Genomic DNA, 20313 nt, shown 5'->3' on the forward strand with positions numbered 1-20313 from the left:
TGATCCTCAGTGTAGGAATCAGGGATCAGTGCGATCATGTAATCTGTGCAGTGATGTAATCATTAATTCAGTGACAATCATGAATGTGTTTTTGCACTCTATAGGTTTGGCACCTCTCTCATTCTATCCACTGTGTGCCTTAGGACTGTAATCTTTGTTGTACTGAGTACTATGTTTTGAGTACTTACTATGTTGCGTAAGTATATGTTCTGTCTACTTATACGTTTACACAGGGGATCAGAAAAAAACTGCTTTTCAATCTAGTCTATGTCCTGCATATGGCAGAATTGGCAATAAAGTTGACTTTGAATTCACAGTAAATGTGAGCCTACCTAAGTCTTATATTTATATTAAATGATGATTTGACTCAACATTAAGTCCGACAGTGGGCATCATTGATAGATAGATTTATTTATTTAACTTTTTTCTTTATTTTTAAAAAGAAGCATTAAAGCAAGTTCAATAAAGGTCACCTATCAAACTCATTATCCACATGTATGCCACCTTCCATGGGTGACATAACATGATGTGACAGATAGTGACATGGCAAGTGGAGAGGATTAAGAATTAATAAGCAGACTTAATCAGTGTTAGAGAGAGTGGTTTCAGAAAAAAGACGTGCGTTACTGCTGCAGGAGGTAAGAATTAGTCCCTTTGCATGTTGGTAATTTCCTCTAAGCTTTACCTTATCAACATGTTTAATCATAGTAGCGCGAGACGTCTTATGTTGGAAATCAGCTTTCGACTTGACTCCTTCGTTGAACATAGATAAGCTGTTGTGTTTCTGAAAAAGAAAACGATGAAGCCTGACGGGAACAAAAGCTATTCCTGTGTTGCGCAGCTGTGACTTCTTTCTTCTCTGGCATTAAATGGAGATGTCTGGAGATAATGGAGAACACATTACTCTTCATCATTTTGCTGTTTTTCTATGTGATCTCATCCTCATAACAACATGTGTGGTTTTCCAGATGAATGTGGAAAGAGCGGTGCAGATCTTGCTTGATGTAAGTGATGCGTGAATAGGATTTTGGTTCTCACTTCGCCAAAACAAACCACAGCAAAAATGCCTTTATTTCAGATATTTGCACTTTTATACCACAGTGGATTTTTGTTTTTGTTGTTGTAGGAATCAAAGAACACTTAGTTATATCCCATTTAATTGATAAACCAGGATAACTTCAGTCTGGACATGAGAAGATGTGTGTGATATACAATCTTAATCAAGGTTTATTGCCCTATTAGGACTCATTATGGCATCAATCTTTTCATCAATAAAAAACAATCCTCCTTTTCCTTTCGCTGTCGCGTATTTTCCTATAGTAAAATACTTTATCTGTTCACGAACACATTATACATACACCATAACACACACAGACAGAGACTCACAACTATCACGGATTAAGTTACTGCTCTGTTTATCACCTTAAAGTAAACGGATGAAGGAACATCCTCAGGAACGACACAACGAGACTCTGGGAATTTCAATCAGCATTTTTATTTTCAGGATGTATTTTTCTAACAAGAGTTCGTGGTGCCTAGTCATGAAGGGAGCATGAGCAACATTGTCACAAACACAGACAAACAGCTGAACATCACAGAAAAGTAGATTCAGGAAACCTGGGGTGGCAGAATTGTTGTCCGTGAGTGTGTTTGTTTGTGTGTGTGTGGAACTTGCTGCACGACTTTTGACACACTGTAAAGTGTCTTCAATTCTGTATCGTCAGTGGAGCTAGAATACTGTGTAGATATAAGTTTGTAACATTGATAGAATTTGTATTGACTTAATGTGTAAAAAATATTGTTGAAATAGTTCAAAATACAGGACTGCAGTGAGCGTCAGCCTGTGCTTATAATTTAAATCTCTAGCTATAGCCGTGGTCTATAAGAGTTACGGAAGGCAGTTTGCTAGACACGTGATCAAACATTGACACACACTATGTCACAATATGCTAACAATAATTACTTTTTATGATTTTGTTTGCTATCTCAAAATTCCTACAATGGAAACGATTGTGTTTGTGCCTAAATAGGAAAATATGGCGCCCACATTCATCTCGTTTATCTATCATCCCCTTGCATTGGGATTGTAGTAAAATTAATGTATTTTCTTTCCTGCATTAAACCAACATTAGATCCGGGGTTTGATCTTCTGATCCGAGTGGAATGTGGGAAGCGGAGAGCAGACGTCAGACTCATGGCTTGGCAGTGTGAGTTTCAGCCGCTAGAAACACATCGGTAGTGCCAGAGCGATATCACGTAGGATTTAGCACTGAAAATACCGTGGATACGGGCGGGAGACCGTAATACTATCTGTGTTTTCTGGTGTACAAATAGAGTCACTGTGTGTCATTGTAAATAGTGTCGTAACAACAGCAGACGTGAGACTCTTGGACTGGCAGTATGAGTTTCAGCCGCCCTGGCAGTAAGAGCAATACCACAGCGGTCAGTCGGTAACACTGAGAGTATCCGAAACTACTTTAATGCTCAATGTAGCCGTCAACTGGGAGCAATTTGAGAAAGAATCCAAGTTGTACAAATTGTGTGTATCCTTCTCCTAAAAGATTAAGTGTAAACTTGAACAGGATGAGTATTAAACGTAGATAGAACACCCAATAATGTAAGTAATGTATATTTTTAGCAATCTAACTAGTAGCATTATGTACGCAATTAGCAACACTTCAATTATATTTAATGATCATAAACGGTCTCAGCTGTTAGAATGATCTTAACACTTTAAATTATAATTCTAGCTTTACTTGACACAGTTATTTTTGTTCATGGTCTGAATTAAAAAGCAAGAAGCGCCTGTTTGTTTGTCTCATCAGCTTCTGCCCAAGCTTGTCTGATGTGTTAGGTATGGACCACCAGGTGGCAGTCACGTTGTGTTGACTGTGGCGTACTGCACCACTGCAGAGGAGCGTCCTACTCTAGTCAGGGCAGAGTCAGTACTGCAGCAAACACTGCGAGCAGTTGTTAAGCCAAAATCAACCCACGTTAGGATGTTTCTTGGCGAAATACATACAGGTCAGAATGTGATAGAGAGAAAATGAGCCAGTACAAATTCATGTTGTGATGAAGGCAGCAGCTCCACAGCTCCAGTAGATCTACACTGTCTGCATTCATACATGAAATCGTATTATCCTGTTTGCCGCATACATGCTGTACCTGGCCTTCATTGAAACAGACCATCGTCCTTACAGCCTTCCCACAAGCCTGCGTCTAGTTTACTGGGCCAATATTGATGTGGATGTTTTTCACTCTCGTCAGGAAAATAAATAACTCCATAACGGCAGAGAATAAATCTCCTGAAACCGAGAGGCAGGGTTAATGGGCTACACTCCAGGGAACAAAAAATCTGGTTAGTGATCACAGAAAAAACAAAGCAAGCATTAGAACTGTGGCCACAAATACACAGGCGATGCATCACAATCCCTACAGGAATCCCCCTATTTGTTTGGCAAGGATCGAGTAATGGAGGAAGGAAAGTTACATCAAGAGAAAACAACAACAGTGTTGTCGTTGTTTTCCCACAGGAACACTATGGACCCTCTTCACAGAGGGATATGCACACAGATGGTGGGATGAGGAAGCAAGTTTGGGTCTGTGGACATAGATCAGCCTTGATCCTATTTATACTCAGCAATAAAATTCCATTGGATGTTTCAAACCAAAGTGCGACCCCTTTCCAAATGTGTTGTTTGTCATGGCATCTGTATTTTGAAAGAGATCTAATTACATCTCATGTCAAATTCGTTGGAACTGGATTCTTACGACACAGCACCGTATAAAGCCTGTAATGTGATGACGTTTGGTTAAACCACACTATATCCGAATTCCCTCTCGATACAACTTTCATGAAGATTTTCCACACCTCTGGTCATACCATTATTTCCAGATTCAGAGGAACACAACATTAATGACTTGGGTTTTCAGAAATCTGCTGTAGAACTTTCCTCAATCGAAGAGAGAAGTGGTCAGAAGTGGTTTCATAATGTGGCCTGAAGCTCCGAGCTCGCCTTGAAAGATATTCCATCTACGCAGGGAATTTCAGGCCAAGTGTAAAAGGGATCTAATCTCGATTGATCCAATGCAGTTAAATCTGTCTAATGTAGATACATGAACCTAATGTCAATACATTAGTCTGACTGAGATACATTAGTGGAGTGAAGCTACGTATGAACAGTGCCTCGGACAGACGGAGTTGCGATCGCAACCGGTCCAGACACATCTGTAAAGTGCCTTAAAACAGTTTATTGCATGATCGGTCTGTCTGTCGTCTTCTTGCTGCCATTTGAAAGCAAGAAGGGAAATGCACTGCAGGGTCAGAGAGCAGAAGGCTAACAGAAGTGGGGGAGCGATTAGAAAAATAAGATCAAATCTTTGCCATAGAGCTCTGTTCCAATGAGACAACATGTCGATAGTCAGTGCTAAAACAATTTGACACAATGTGAATTCACAAAGAACGATGACTGAAGTCTTTCCCATAATATCCTGTTTTGTGCAGCTACTCTGATCAGTGGTAAAGTGCTGTACCGTCTATATGCAAGGCCAGTGTGCCGCACCCTGGTATCAAAGTGTCTCTTTAGTATGTGAGTCTGTGAGCAGATGTCTGTGAGCAGCTCTCAGCTGTCATAGCTATCTGAGCTATGCACGCGGCTGTGACGGCACATGTCTGCCAGCTCCACAGAAGCTACCTCTCTTACTGAGGGTCGCAAAGAGAGGTTCGAGTTTCCAATGAGCAACTTCGCACTTCGTTAATGTTGACTTCCCATTGGATGAGAGGTTTCATCATTAAGACTTTACACATGCTACCTTACCTCCGCCAAGTAGGTTATGTTTTCATCTGCATTTGTTTTTTAGCAGGAAAATGCAAAAAACTGCCGGATGCATTACCATGAAACTCAGTGGAAGGATGTGGTATGGGTCAGGGAGGAACCCTTTAAAGTTTGGTGCCGGATCAGTATCAGGAGGCAGAGCCAGGAATAAATGTTGACTTTCTTTAACATGGCAAGATATTTTTCAACATTTTCCAATAATCGAAGTACCTTCATTAAAAATGAGGGATAATGAGGACCGTTGGGCCTTGACAGAGGTATGCACTTTACTGAGTGCCACTCTATATACCACCTATAGGAGGTAATGTTTCTGTCTGCCTTTGTTTGATAGTTGACAGGATTATGCAAAAAACTCCGGGATGGATTACCACAAACTTAGTGGAATTGTGAAGTATGTTAGAGAAAGAATCAATTGAATTGTGGCTAGGATTAGGGAGCAGATCCACGAATATTTTCCCACCATTTTCATTGATTTCTCAGTGAATCATTCATGGATCTCTGACATGATTTGGGGACTTATACTTATGATTGTGTATGATTTGGTAATGAGCCAAAAACCAATGCGGATCTAGTGAATTTAGAGGAATGTTGGGCCTTGGCGGAGGTATGGAATCTATTGAGTCCCATTCTTGCTACTTAAACAAAACGTGATTACCTCTTAAATATTACAAGTTCTTAAATTTGAGCAATCTTCCACAATTTAAATGTGTATATACTACACTTACAGTCCTCAGTGTCGTATGTTTGTCGGTACAATCACACCAAGTAGTTTTGGTCTAATCTGAACTCTCAGAACTCGAAACATTGAAAGTATCGGCAGGTTGTACAGAACAAAAAATAAATGCAATATTCTGGCCTTTTGAGAATATTCACAGATTAACACGTTAGATATTCTTTTTCTAATGAATTAAAATACATCTATACTTATTGGACAATATTTAACATCCCTGACTGAGTCGTTACATTCTTCTGTAGTGATCTGTCCCACTGCTGTGCTACCTGTAAAACTGAGGCTGTGTCAGTGGTCACGTTTAGATGCTTCAACACAATCACGGATGCATGTACGCGCACTGTATTTTAAGGGTGTTGATTTATGATTATCCAAGCAAGTCTGTGGTTCTTCTATAGAGAAAGTGTAAAGGTGAATTGGTTTCCGGAGAAATGCGCACGCATGTTGCTGATCTGCCATTGAACAAAGTGCCAACGTATTAAACTTCTTAAATTTGGTGATACTAAATAAGTTTGTACGATTTTAATAAGTTTAAATTGTCTTTTTCACCCTTCTTTTCCCACATATACCTGTAGGTCCTGACCCTAAAAGACGGGTCATCACCCTGACCTGGTTAAAGGGGTGAGAATAGCTGTCGCAGTGTTTAGAGGGAGGGTGCTCATCTGGCATTTACTCAGCTTCAGTCAGTTGATGTGAAGGGTTAAATGAGACCATACAGCGATGCACAGAAAAGTTCCTGTCCTGTGGTAAGAGACAACATGTACTTATATGACGTTATATAAAATGCACACATGCTAAAAATGCATTGGTTATTAGACAGAAGCAGCATGATTAAGTTCATTCCTTTCTATAGGGAGCTGGGCAGGTCTGGGGATTGTCTCTGATGAGGGATGTGTTAGTTTTTTTTATACATTTTTTTGTGTTTTTAACCTCCCGCCAGCAGAGGGAGCAGAAGCAGAACAGGCACCTGTGTTTCATCTAAAGCGAAACAATGAAAACCAGTGCAGGACTGGATCCTTTCAGTCACTTTAGAAAGCCCAGTTGTAGACAGGAGTTAATCAAAATCTGCAGATTCAGCATGAATGAACCAAGCACAACCTGGCAGGGTGTCGGACCTGGACCCGACAGTAAAACTAGCTGTTAAAAAAAGTGTCTATGAAAAAATAGGTTCATAGACAAAAGTGTTTGTTTGCTTGTTTGTTTGTTAGTTTTTTCTCTTCCTTTTATGCTGTTGTTCGGTTGACTGTAGAGGTGAGATTGGGTCCTGATTTCACTCAGAGTTGTGGATTACAATGACACCATGAATTCCAAATGGATAAATCAAACATACAGTCAACTAAGACTACTATCTGTATTTCAGCAGGGTCACTGAAATCCAGAAACTTTATCAATAAAAGCAACAACAACAGAAAAAAGGCAATTTAGAATCTGCTTTGTGCAAAATTCTTCCTCCAAAGCGATATCGCAGATATTTGCGTTTTTGTAACACAAATCTTTAAAAATAAATAAATACTGATTATAATTTATTTTAAGAAATTCTTTGAATAAAAGGAAGCATGTGTATATAAAGTTGGCAGCAGGAATAATTCAGTCTGATCTGAAGAGCACTGTGAGGTTCAGTAGGATACAGAGCAGCATTTGATAACCGAGGCTCTGTGTAACAACTGGGCTGCCGTATAAGTGAGCGAGAGATCCAGGCCTGTGCATGTCTCACACCCCCCAAATCTCAAGCATGATTTAAAATAAACATTTACATATTGTTATTAGCTATAGCCACTAGTAAGATAAAACAGTCCAACGATAACAGCCTCTTCTCTGAGCGTGTACATTTGTCTAACATATATACAAACATACAGACATACGTCGCTTTATGCTCATGCCTTCGGCGTCCCTTTGTTGTCGGCTTTGGCTCCTGAAAGTCCATTTTCTGTGTTGTCGTTCCCTGAGTTCACCAGGCAATCTTTACTGCAGGGGACAGAGTTAACAAAGGTTAAGACCTACTCCCGTAGTGGCCCTTAACAGCTTTAAAACAATATTTAGTCCTTTATAAGTCAACGTTAAAGCCTGATCGATTTATTGGTTGGCCGATTAAATTGGCGGACATAGAAAAATCGGCATTTACATTTTGCAGATATGAAAACTTCCATTTCGGGGAATGAGCAATGCAGAAAAGAAGTGCAGTCATGTTTGCATTGTGTCCATTAAAATTCTATATGTTTAGTTGTACCTGGGTTTTTCTTTTTATTCATGATTATTTATAATGATGGTTTCATAGGTTATAAGATAGTTGTTGTCCATATTTCCTCTGCCTGCATTTTTACTGTCATCAGTCCAAGTAGTGTAACAAAATGATAAACAGAGAAACCCAGCCAAGGATTACAAAGGATCACATTTCTTAAAATAAAAAAGTATTAGAAAAATGACGATGCTTATATAAGAAGTACTGGCAGAGGTATATTTGGTAAAATGTCTCAATTAACATAACAATCAATACATCAAATATATGATATATTCAGATTTTTATTTAGCCCTTCATTTATGATTTACTCACTTTTTTTCACCGCCATCCAGCAGGAAGTTAACAACCAAGCCCTTGATCACCATGAGGAAGATAGCTAAGCCAATGACTCCCCCCAGCACAGAGACGATGACGACCGTCAAACTGCTGTCAGGATCCTTCACTGAAAAGAGGGAGAGATGTTGAGAGGCAGGGAGACGAGGAGAGGGAGACAATGTAAATGATGCAGAGGAAGTTCACTTGCGCTGGAAACAACATTTTTCTAAGCGCCTAAACACTGTTATAGGGTTGTTGAGTTAGACAAAGGTGTCACATACGTTGGTCCACCACTATCAGAGTGAAGATAGCGGTGTGGTTGCGGTTCTTTTCTTTCGGGTTCCGGGCGAAACAGATGTACTCTCCCTGGTCTTCAAAGGTGATGTTCCACAGCAGGAAGGAGATGTTGTTGCCCTTCGAGGAGCCGACAAACTCAATACGTTCATGGTACACACTGACCCCTCTGGGCTCCACGCCCTCCATTGGGATCTCTCCTTCACACAACTACACACACACACACACACACACACACACACACACACACACACACACACACAGGTAGATTGGTTGTCTGATTAAAAACATCCATAGTATGTCCATGTTTCCAATCGTGTTTGTGTTAATGTTTGCACCATAAAGTGTACATAAAGATGGACTACATAAGTGTAGCCAAAGCGTCATGATCACCCCCTGGTGTGGAGTCGGTCATATATCCTACCTCCTCACTGAAGGCAGATAGGACATGAACCAAAATAAAAAGTCAAAGATGGTTTGTAAAATGTTTGGTAGTTCCTATCACAGTTATGGTTGTTCAAGTATTTTTCTGGCTCGCAACTGGTCGTGCGTGGTCATCGCCAGGATCTCGCTACATTGGCTCCATCCCCAAATCGCTGCTGCACAGACTCTGGCTCATAAGGCACAACGTGGCAGCATTCGTGTCCCAGGATATACAGGCTTGATTTCTGGATAGTCAGGGTAATTGGAGACACGGCAATCTTTATATGCAGTCTACGGTTGGGACCTAAACCAAGGAGTGTGTTGTAGCAGAACTTGAGCACTCTAAGTTGTTATATACTATTTGTGCTGAGAAGAATTGGAGACGTGTCATCCATCTTTACATACGGACGATGGTGCAAACACGTGCATGTGCATGTTTGCGTGTTTTACCTTGAGCATGGTTCCATTGTCATTATAATGCCAGTTGAAGAAGAGGTCTTTGATGCCGATGCAGGAGGAGTATGTGCAGGGAATCAAAACCGTGGAGCCGTTCATTGCTTCGATTACAGACACTTTACCTGTCGATACCTCCAGTCCACCAACACTCCATACCCCTGAAACAAGAGGGAGCAGACATGGTGAAGAAAGTAAAAGGAAAGGAACAGGATATATTTCCAATCTGTTGAGGAAAAAATCTAAGAGAATCTAAAACCAAGTGTATTTTCCAAAAAGTAACACCATCAGCGTAAATCCAATTTACTAATACTTTATGACAGAGATAAACACTTTTGCTCTGGGTTTGTTGGAAAGTATCAAGTCGTTCACAATACAAATACTGTGCAAAATATAATATGTAATGTATACTTGATTTAGTTATTCAACTCGATTTGACCAGTGGACTCCCCACGGCCCATCTCTCCCAGTAGGGTGCCATAGTGATTATAAACAGCCAGTGATTGTGGAAGGGAGTTAAGCAGACGAAGAATGTGGAAAACATGTTGCAGAAAGTAAAACATCGCTGGATTTTGAGGGGGATTAAATAATATTATTAAAAACAACTATTTTCATCAATTCCACATGTAATGTGATCTATAGGAATCCCTGCCCCCTGCTGGTCTTAACGTGAATCAAGGTTTTGACTCTGGACTCATAGTTTGTCCTCAATAATATAATTTTCCTGCAATATGATGTATTTTACTTGATTTCACACATCTGATAAATTCTCTACCCAAACCTATAAACCAGACATTAAGGCTCAGGTAACTGGCTGACTGACAATGTCTGGCACAAGACAAACACTGACTGATCTATTTATTTGTAAGCTACCCATAGACACCAAAATAAATGAATCCAGCATTTTACAGTGTATTACTGGTGTCCTGTGATGCTATGTGAAGCAGGAAGCACTGAGTCAGTCTGTCCAAACAAGCAGCGTCATCTTGTATTGGTATCTGGGTCTTTGCCGTGCAGATGATGTTGGTCCTGCACTGACAGCTGGTGTAGTTCCCAGATTGTTGCTCTGGTGTCCCTCACACTCTCAGGGGCCTATTTATAAATGCTCTGGTCCACAGTGACCTGCTCAGGATCACATTGCACTTGGACATGGTGCAAACAGCGCTGGCATACAGGGGGGAGCATGCGTCTGTGAAGGACTTACATCTATAGAAGAATTTGGCACCTTCCGCTCTCCAGTTTTGTGAAGAAACAGTGGAAACCCTTATGGATGAGGTCACTGTTTAACACTCTTATCCCTCACTCACTTAAATGAGCTGCCATTTTCAGCCATCCTTTTGCATTGGTATTCTAAAGTAAGCAAACTAATACATGTTTTGTGAAGCCACTGTGATATTGACCTTTGACCTGTGACCACTAAATTCTAAGAGATTAATCTGGGAGTCCAAGTGAACATTTGTACCAGATTTTAGGAGATTCCCCCGAGAGAGATATCATGTTCACACGACTGGCAGGGACAGATGGACGGACCAACCACGGTGGCTGTGGCTCAAGAGGTAGAGTGGGTCTACCACTAACCAGGGGTTGGTTTGATCCCAGTCTCCCCCATTCCCTGTCCTTTGGCAAGATACTGATATATAGCTGGGCCGGCAGTGTGTGATTGATGTGTGATGGAAAAATACTGCACATAGATGCACTCTATGAATGTGTGTGTGAATGGATTAATGGTAAAACTGTACTGTAAAAGGCTTTGAGTGCTCATCAAGACTACTAAACTCTGTATAACTACATTACCATTTACCAACATACTCAGTTAGCTCCAGAAAATAGTGTCTCCAGCTGCCGCCGGTGTTGAGGCATCAAAACATTTCCAGTGTCAAGATGATCCAGTGTGTTGGAGCAGAGATCAAGCACACTAAGCTGTTTCTAAAGAAAAGTCTGTTACACAATTTACTGCATTGTGTAACAGACTTGTGTTGTTCTGCTAACGTGAAAGTCTTTATTAAGCCCAGGTTAGGATAATACACTGTTGCGACATGGTTTTTGTGTAAACCACAGGCCTCCCTTCAGTCAAACTTGAAACAAGGGAGCCGCATGTTCTGGAGTGAACTCAGTCTCCCAGAGTGCCACATGTTCCCTTTGTCTTAAGACAGCCAAGGAACTCAGTCTCCCAGAGGATGTAACAGGATGCTGCATGTCCTGGGATTTGGGTAATATCACACAAAGGTGTCAAGAACCTGGGGGGTCACTCCTATTGGTCACTCTGGTCCAAGACCTGTGAGGTATTATTGTATATATTAATGTTTTACATTTTATATTGATAACCAAATTTATTGAGTGCCTAAAGGCACACCATTCTATGGTAACACTTTTTAAGCACTATTGCACAACAACACATATTATTAATAGAAATTGCGTCATTAGTGTATCTCTCTCCCTCTCTCTCTCTCTCTCTCTCTTTCTCTCTCTCTCTATACTCAATCTTCTTCTCGCTCGCTCACTCTTAGAACTTGGTCCACCGGGACGCTAGATATAAATAAGGCCAGCAGAGATGTGAGGAGCCACTGTGTGTTTTTTGTGACAGTGGTGGAGTCTGGAGAGTGGACATGTTTCTGTATAGCTGGCTGCTGCTTAGACTCATTTAACTGCCTTTTGTACTCTGACAACAATGATGAATTATCTTTTGCCCTCCGTCCCTGATTAGTGGCACCATGTCAGAGGGTGAGGTTTGCAACCAGGTGCTCACGAGGGAGCGTTTAGCATCAAACGTCAAACAGGGGAGAATCTCCCCTCTGAGAGGTTTACGTGCGCCGGGAGCAGGATGATCTTTTACATATCTGAGAGGAGCGCCAACCTCCCGTGTCTAGAAATAGATTTCACACCTCCCTTGTTTTACACCTCTTCTCTCTACAATCGCTTTTGCTCTCCGCCCCGTCCTCTTCTCCACTCCTCTCCCACCTTTGTAGTTTGTCCTGACAAAGCCAACGGATTCACCGACTCAAGTAATGTGTCATGCTAGTTGAGTGAGTGTGCTTGTCTTTGTATGTGTGTGCTTGTGTGCATGTGAACACGAGTAATAGGCTGGAATATCTGATATTTTTAGCTCCACTATCAAATATCTCTTTGTCCCATTTGGGAAACATCAATATCTGAATCATTGATGGGAGGAAAGGCAACTGACTGTGTGTGTGTGTGTGTGTGTGTGTGTGTGTGTCCTTGGCTGACTCTCAAGGTGAGTTTTTTTCCTTTCCTTTATTTATTTTCCTTAAAGTAGGCCAGCGTTAGAAGGGTTAATGTATTTCTGAGTTGAATCCATAGAGATCTGACGGAGGACACTATTACCTCTTTGAGCAAAAGGAGAATTAGAGAGAGAGGGATGGAGAGAGAAGTGATGGAACGGGTATGGGAGAAGGGAGATGAATGGGGGGGCAGGGGTAATGGAGGATGTACAGTGTGTAGGAAGTGATGGAAGGGGTCACTGTAGGGACGAACAGAGGGATGGAGAGGGGGAGGTAAGGGAAGAGTAACGTCCGCTCCGAGGTGGGTGAGTGAAGGGCAGACAATTACAACAGCAGCTAATTTACCCAATCAAAGAGGGTGGAGGGTGGGGTCCAGTTTACACTGCATGTACACAAATGGATTAACGATCATGTTATGGGTTGGCCACACAAACATGTAACTACACACGGTGTAATTACTATTGTGTACGTAGTAACCACTGATGAGCATGTCACTGGACTGCTCTGCACCCATTTGCCTGGTTTCCTGTTGAACCACAACTCCTACTTTGTCTGCTGTTGATTGTTTTTATTCTCTTTTTAAAAGGTGCTGCATAATATATGTTCACAAGTGGCTCCAGGTATTGAGACTTATGGAAGTGGACAGTGTCAGGGTGGAAGTGACTGTGTGGAGATGTCTCTAACCTCTGGATTACAGATCTTTGTTTTCTGAGGTTTTACAATGAGGGTTTGTAACACAAGAGGCATCTCCACGTGTATAATAGAATTCAGGAGTGATACTCTGAAGATTAGTAATATAGTACAGAGTAGGGCAATAATCAATATCAATAATTAGCACAATGTAAATAAAGTTTTTGTTTGACTGATTGCCTCGAAATGCACGATCATTTTCAGAATTACTTCAGTTAAAGTCTTTTGAAATCAAAGTATATATAAATATAAATCATTATAATGGATTGACAGTAAGGAATCATACTTCCATTGTTTTGAATCCAAACTTATAGAACTATAGAGATCTGAATTAGATTTGTTTTATTTATACGTGTATCTTCAGGCCCCCATTTGACCAGCAAGACAAATGCAAATGAACCTGTATTGATTTGCAGGAACCTGGCATAGTGTAAGCCTTATCTTGTGTTTGTCATATTTTCTTTTGAATAAAATTGTGTTAACGTGCCTCACTTGAATCCAACGCATCAGAAACCTTGTAGCAGAAGAAGAAAATAAAAGATGACCCACTGAACTAACTAGGAGCCACTACCTCAAGAAGGCAACGGCACAACTAAATACACAGTTTGACAACCCAACAGTTTACTAACCCATATAACCAAAGGCACACGATATTCAAAATACATCATGCATTTTGGTGTGGAAAAATCTGCTAAGTAAAACACAGTAAATATTAAAATATGGAATATGGACCAATATATACTCTATCAACTTGTTCTGCTTTTAAATCTGCAAGGAAAACCAGGGTAACTGCATGTAAAGAGAGATGTACATATATTGTAGAATCGGAAGAAAGAAAGTCTGACAGGATCAAACGTGTTGTTGTACATTATATACATTATACATCTACAGAAGTGCTGAGTTGACCATATCTTAAAGAGTTTCCTGTAAATGCATCTCATATGGCTGAGAATACGAAATCAAATAAAAAGCTTTAGTCCTAGAACGCGTCTTAGACTTCTGTGAGGGACATTTTATTCACTGGCATTTCAAATCTGGCTTTCCAGCACAGTGGATTTGTCCGTCCTTGATAAAACATGATGTCAAAATGTTACAGGCACCAATAATGACAAGATGGTGCCGTTCTTTGCTTGTTCTCACCTATTTTATTTACATATGAGCTCATGCCTACATCCTGTATTTACATGCTTAGCATAAACCATATTTTTAATCAACTGATAGTTATAGAAGTATTTGGTGTGTGATAAGCAGACAAATTCATTTCTTGAAAAGGCTATATACCTTGTTATTTATATTAACCAAAGTAATTTTATTTTTGTGGGAAATGCATATCTTTTATTTATCGGGTGGAAATTATATAAAATGTAAATTTGACAGACCACAGCTCAATGTGTGTGTGTGTGGGGGGGGGGAGAAAATAAAGTCAATGAAAGAAAGAGTAGGAACCAGTTTTATTTCTAGTTTATTTCTATATCAGTAACATACCCTAAAATGACGGAGTTCCTCACATGCACACACTGATTAAAGCTCAGCTGTTGAGAACTGTGCTGCGTGTCGACTTGGCTGAGCTCAAGAAGGAAATGTTGACGTGGGGGCACTATTGGGCGCCACAACAAAATCAGGGAGTGTATGAGCGAAAGCACAGACCGCCGATGCAACACTACATCACAGCGAATAATACTATAACATGTATATATGTGGACTTCAGACTTTTGTGTACACTCATATAAAAATTATTTTGGCTCTTAATCATTTTTCCTTGACCATAAAGAGTCTTTAAACAAATCTTTCCTCCAGCCCAGCAACCAGGTATGGAACATGTCCACCTTGAGATGAGAAGGGTTGGAATGTAATTGACCTTCATGCCCTCAACAACAAGTAAACACCGGCCGTGACATCACCATTCCTGTTGTTTATTTTTTTAGCCTTCAGGTGTGGACTTTATGAGGCATGGATTTATTGTGATGGCGGTGAACAAGACAGACGGGCAGGCAAAGAACAACGCGACCAAAGAGGAGGGTGTGAAGGGAAACAAGTTTAACTGTATGAACAATCACAGGGATTATCTCTAGCACAAATCAAAGCGTTTCTTCACAGAGGATCAGAAATGTGCTGGTGGCAGAGTGAGGAATGGCCGGACAGCTGAAGGCATAGAGAGAAGTAGAACTCACCGAGCAGCAGTACAACTGCCAGGCCAGCTTGAAGTAGATCCCCTGATCTCAGCCGACCAGAGACCCTCACACCGCTGCGGTCCATTGACGCCATGACACTCCCTGCCTGTCAGTCCTTCTGTATTTATATAATGTGTGTTTTTTGTCAGTCTGTCCCCACCCCCTTCCTGTCTGCCAAAGCCTGAGCTGTGTCTAATCTACACAAATATGCCTGTGTGTTCCTCTCATGTGTCTATGGAGCCACGCAGCTGAAGGCAGGAGTCTGAATTCCTGCTCCCAGTCCCTCCCTCTTCTCTCCTCCTCTGCACCCTGCCCCCGGAATGAACAGAGGGACGAACCCTACAGAGAGGAGAATGAAGACCTTCAGGGAGCTTTCAGCCCGTCCGGTTGACCCCCAGCACTGCACTCGCAGCAGCGCAGGGAAGTAGCGGTAGAGGCAGGCTGGAGAATGCAGCAGCTGAATGAGGAGTGCAGGCTCTCTCTGTCCCTCTCTGTCTCCCTCCCTTCCCGTCCTCCGTTGCAGTGTCTTGCAGACTCAGTGATTATCCAGCAAAGCGAGGCAGAGCATGCAGCGTGGTGTCAGGCAGCTCCAATGCTCAGGCAGCAGCGGCAATGGCAGCAGCGGCAACGGCCAGGGAAGCAGGCTGGCCAAGCGACTCCAAAAAGAGGGGGACATAGGCTGGAGGGGGGGGAGGAGGAGGAGAGCACACGAGAGGCACGGGGGGTTGGGGGGGATGCTGGAGAAGAGCCAGCAGCCAGGCAGAAAAAACAAGGAGCGCGTGTCTCCCCAGTCAGCTGCAGGGAGGAATGAGCGAGAGAGGAACTGCAGAGGTAGAGGGTAACATAGAGAGAGAGAGAGAGAGAGAGAGGAGGGGGTATGATGATGGGGGGGGGGGGGGGGGGGGGTGCATGTGTGTGCGTATGTCCACTGTTGCGACATACACACACACACCAACACATATGCACCCATTGCAGTGGGGCTGAATCAGCCTTTATTCATGAGTGTGTCCAAGTCAGACGCGGGCTGGTTGTTTACTGCACCCTTTACTACTGTCTCCACCTTCCTCCATCTCGTGTTTCATGCTTGTCGTACACATCAGTGTTGGGAGGCGGCTAGGTAGGAGGCCCTGCGTCAGTCTCTCTTCAAAACAAGCGTCCATGTTCTACGTGTTCTTCTTCTTTGTGACAAAACCAAGAGTGCGCTTTCCAACTGGACGTGAGAGTTTTCAACAACACGATGTATTGTACCTGAGGAATGCACAGTGCAGTCGGTGCAGACCATGGCGGTCTTGCGAAAGCGAAAACCTTGAATTTGCCTTTAGTAAGCAGGATTACGCATAAACGATTTTCCCGAACTTTGGTGGAAGGTTAAGGCGATGGCAGAGGAAGTATCCATTCAGTTTAGGAACAGATCTGGATCGAAGGGTGGATCCAGGGATGTTTCTTTTATTCAGTTATTATTGCGAGGTAGGGCAATTTGATGATTTTTATAGATTTCTTGAAAACTAGGCTAATTTAGGCGCACTAATCACCAATCACTGAGAGGGTGCAAACGAAGAACCCGCTGAATGTTTGACTGGATAAGAGTTTCTTGTATAACAATTGTCAGCATGATGGTACAATTGACCTAAATCCAACAACTGAATCTGCTTCCTAGCTCTTTTTCGTATAGTGTCTCACAACTTGGTTAATTCATGTGACACTACATGACAGTCCCTGAATAATGGCTTTTGTCTCAGGCTTAGTAGGTCCAAGCCAAACAGAGCACATGGCAACTTGAGCTGAGCCTGTCCTACATCATCTGTTCATACAAACTACACAATGAGCAAAGGTCTACACTATAGAATACAAAGAAGACAAATGGTGTTGAACTGTGAGTTTTATTCCAACTGTCGCAAACTCCCCTCAAGAAACTGATCCGAGCCTACAGGCCTTACATTTAGCTTCCTAGACACATAGGAGCATTGATGTGGCCTTCAGAAGCATGGCCCCGCCACAACATCGCACATTTACCGCACACCTCTCATCAATCTCAGCTCAGCCTTCAACACAGGTCCCATGTGGCAGTGAACGATCACCAAAGTCCACAACCCGAATGTGCAGCCTGACCTCAGCCACAGGATTCATGGCTTCCTTAGCAATCAACCGAAACGTTAACAGTAATCGGCACATCAGAGCCACGGAAGGTCACGTCAAAAGTCCCTCTCTGTCGATTCAACACAACTTCTCCTTTCAGTCAATGGTGTGAGGACAAGTCTGGTACATTTCAGAATCTTCCATCCTTTACTTCCCCTGCTCACCTTTAGTGAGGTTACTGGTAAATATAGACGTAAGAGTCACTGGGTGTTGTTGAGTAACCTGACATTTGATCAACATGCTTAATTCTATTCTCTGCAGAAACCATTCAGCATGTATTCGTTCATGCATTCTCTTTCTGCACTTAATTCCCTCTCTGAACTGGCAGTACTCATTACTGTGAGGACGTGGTATCACAAGGAGACCTGGGATCTTTTGGCATCACTTCACCCTCCCTGGGGTTCGGGCATATGGTAGGTTGTAGCGTATTCTACAAGCCATACAGCGATCCTACTGTTTTCCTAATGAGCAGAGTGATCTTTATTCTTAGATATTGTGATTATTTAAGTTTGATGGTGCACCTTGTAATCCAATTAAAATTTGAATACATTTGATGCATTAAATATGTATAAAATATGATATGTAATATAACATAATATAAAGAAAATAATTGTTGTAATGACAAAGTATATTTGTGTATTTTTTTGTAATCTCTGTCCATTTCCCCCATATAAGTGTGTGTGTGTGTGTGTGTTTGTGTGTGTGTGTTTGTGTGTGCGTGTATGTACGTGTGTGTGTGTGTGTGTGTGTGAGGTCCATCATCCATTATGTCACACAGACACACACCCATACGTCAGTACGTGGTGGGGGGCAGTGACAGATAGTGGGATACATGTAGTACCTTAGCAAGTTATGTTTAGCTAAATATCAAAAAAGAAAACAAATACACACATTAATATGACGATGTGGAGATTGAGATGGAAACAAACAGGGATTGTACACATGCATATCCACACCACAGTGAGTGCACACACCGCACACACACACACACCTGCCTCTGGACAGGGTGACCTTGGATGCTGCGTGTGAAAGGAAGGCGGAGCCAAAGGGGACATTAGACTGATGGGAGGAGAATGTGGGGGAGCAGCAGGGTTGAGAGGGAAGGGGGGGTTAGAGTGGACATCGGAGGAGGAGAGGAGGTGGAGGTGAGGGGAGGGACAGCAGGAGCGAGGAGACGAGAGACGACTCGAGGCAAAGGAGGGAGGTAGGGAGGGAGGGAGGGGCAGAGGGAGGGAGGGAGGGAGGGAGGGAGAGAGGGAATGGAGGATCTGTTTCTGGGACGGCCACGGCAGTGAGAATGCTGCAGTGAAGCTACACCAGCTGAACCAGTCCAGAACACAGCCACACTCAGGGACTCTGCAGCGCCTCTCCTCCACCTCGCTCTTCATCTCATATACCTCCATCTTCCTCCCACCCACCACGTTCACCTCCCACTCTGATTAACCTTCCTCTCGACCTCCACTTCCACCTGTTCTACCACCACCTCCCCCCCACCCCCTCCACTTCCACCCTCCCCCTTTCATTCCCCTCCCCTCCTGCCCTCTCCCTCTTCTTGCACCAGCCGATGAGTGAGCAGATTTTAGAACGCATCCTGAGTGGAGGAGGACATGCGTGGTGGGCCTCTCTCGCTCTCTACCTGTGCTTTTCATCTGTTCTTCCTTTTTCCCCTCTTTCCCAATGTGTGCTATTTTCGCTGGTCTTGTTTTTTTTGCTGCCTTTTTTTAAATGTTGCATGCTTGCAACTGTCAGTCCCTGTGTTTGCATGGCGGTCCTCTCTTTTTGCCTTTTTTTCTATCCCCGCGGTTTGTGCTCTGAGTGTGCATCCATCCATCTCTCAGTGGGGAACGGGGACCATCAAGAAGGTGAGTCCTGTCTAAAGTTAAGAGCTGGTCTGCAGCACCAACAGATTCACACACAGGCACATATTCAGAGTTGTAAGTACCAGACATCAGAGCTGATGTGTAAGGGAACTCACGCGGAACATGCAGCTCATGCAGTTTCGCAGCCACATAACGTGTTGTTGTGCAGCCGTGTAATTGGAAATAATGCGTTTGAAGGGAGTTTTTAATCTGGTGATGATTTGTTGAACATGTAAAAACATTGCATTGCAAGCTCTGTGGGCCATGTGTGTGTGCATGCATGTGTTTGGGCATGCAATGGAACTGCAACTACCTGGTCTCTTTAGTGTGTTCCTGTTCCTCCAAGTGTAAGATTACTATGTGGCTTAACAGGCTTAACAAATCCACAACATTTCATTTTCTAATCTTAGTCAATATTCTACGTACATTTAAGTGAATGTTAGTGAAGTTACTACTTTTCTCGGCATCATTTCTGCAAACTGCAATTCAATTTTCCTATTTGTTGTAGTTTTTTTTAAACAATGCATGTTACTTCCATGATTATTTAAAGCATATTGAATGAAAATTTTCTAAACACCTAATTCCAACCCTTCATATATTACAAATAACCTCAGGATTCCTACGCATCCTGGAAATCCTGGAAATTTAGACAATTCTTTTACAGTCATTGAAACAACCTGGAAATTTATCAAATTCACCAAATATCTGGAAAATAATCTCTATTGTAATTTTCAGTGCATATTTAATTTAAAATTTAAAATATTGTATGTAAGAAGCTGTGATTTTTTGTCCATATTGTTTGGATGACTGCCACATTTCAAGTGTTCAAGTACTGACAAACACATGTTAAACAGTTAGCAGTGATGTAGCCTTCACCTGTGAAGGAGACACTTCATCTCATTGCACATAATGAACCCTGCAGCATTAAA

The 20313-nt window shown here is 42.2% G+C and overlaps 1 protein-coding gene across 1 annotated transcript; it reads right to left on the reverse strand.

The window, feature by feature from the left end:
• Window positions 1–2593: 2593 nt before the first annotated feature.
• LOC128440243 (sodium channel subunit beta-4) lies at window positions 2594–15872 on the reverse strand. The gene is made up of 5 exons (XM_053422907.1): window positions 15390–15872; window positions 9287–9450; window positions 8401–8623; window positions 8117–8246; window positions 2594–7530 (listed from the first exon to the last, which is right to left on the reverse strand). Exons 1-5 carry the CDS (start codon window positions 15481–15483, stop codon window positions 7440–7442), a joined length of 702 nt encoding a protein of 233 aa, XP_053278882.1. The 5' UTR covers window positions 15484–15872; the 3' UTR covers window positions 2594–7439.
• Between the last annotated feature and the right edge of the window lie 4441 nt (window positions 15873–20313).

The sequence above is a fragment of the Pleuronectes platessa genome, chromosome 5 (genome assembly GCF_947347685.1).
Source record: "Pleuronectes platessa chromosome 5, fPlePla1.1, whole genome shotgun sequence".
Classification (NCBI taxonomy): Eukaryota; Metazoa; Chordata; class Actinopteri; order Pleuronectiformes; family Pleuronectidae; genus Pleuronectes; species Pleuronectes platessa.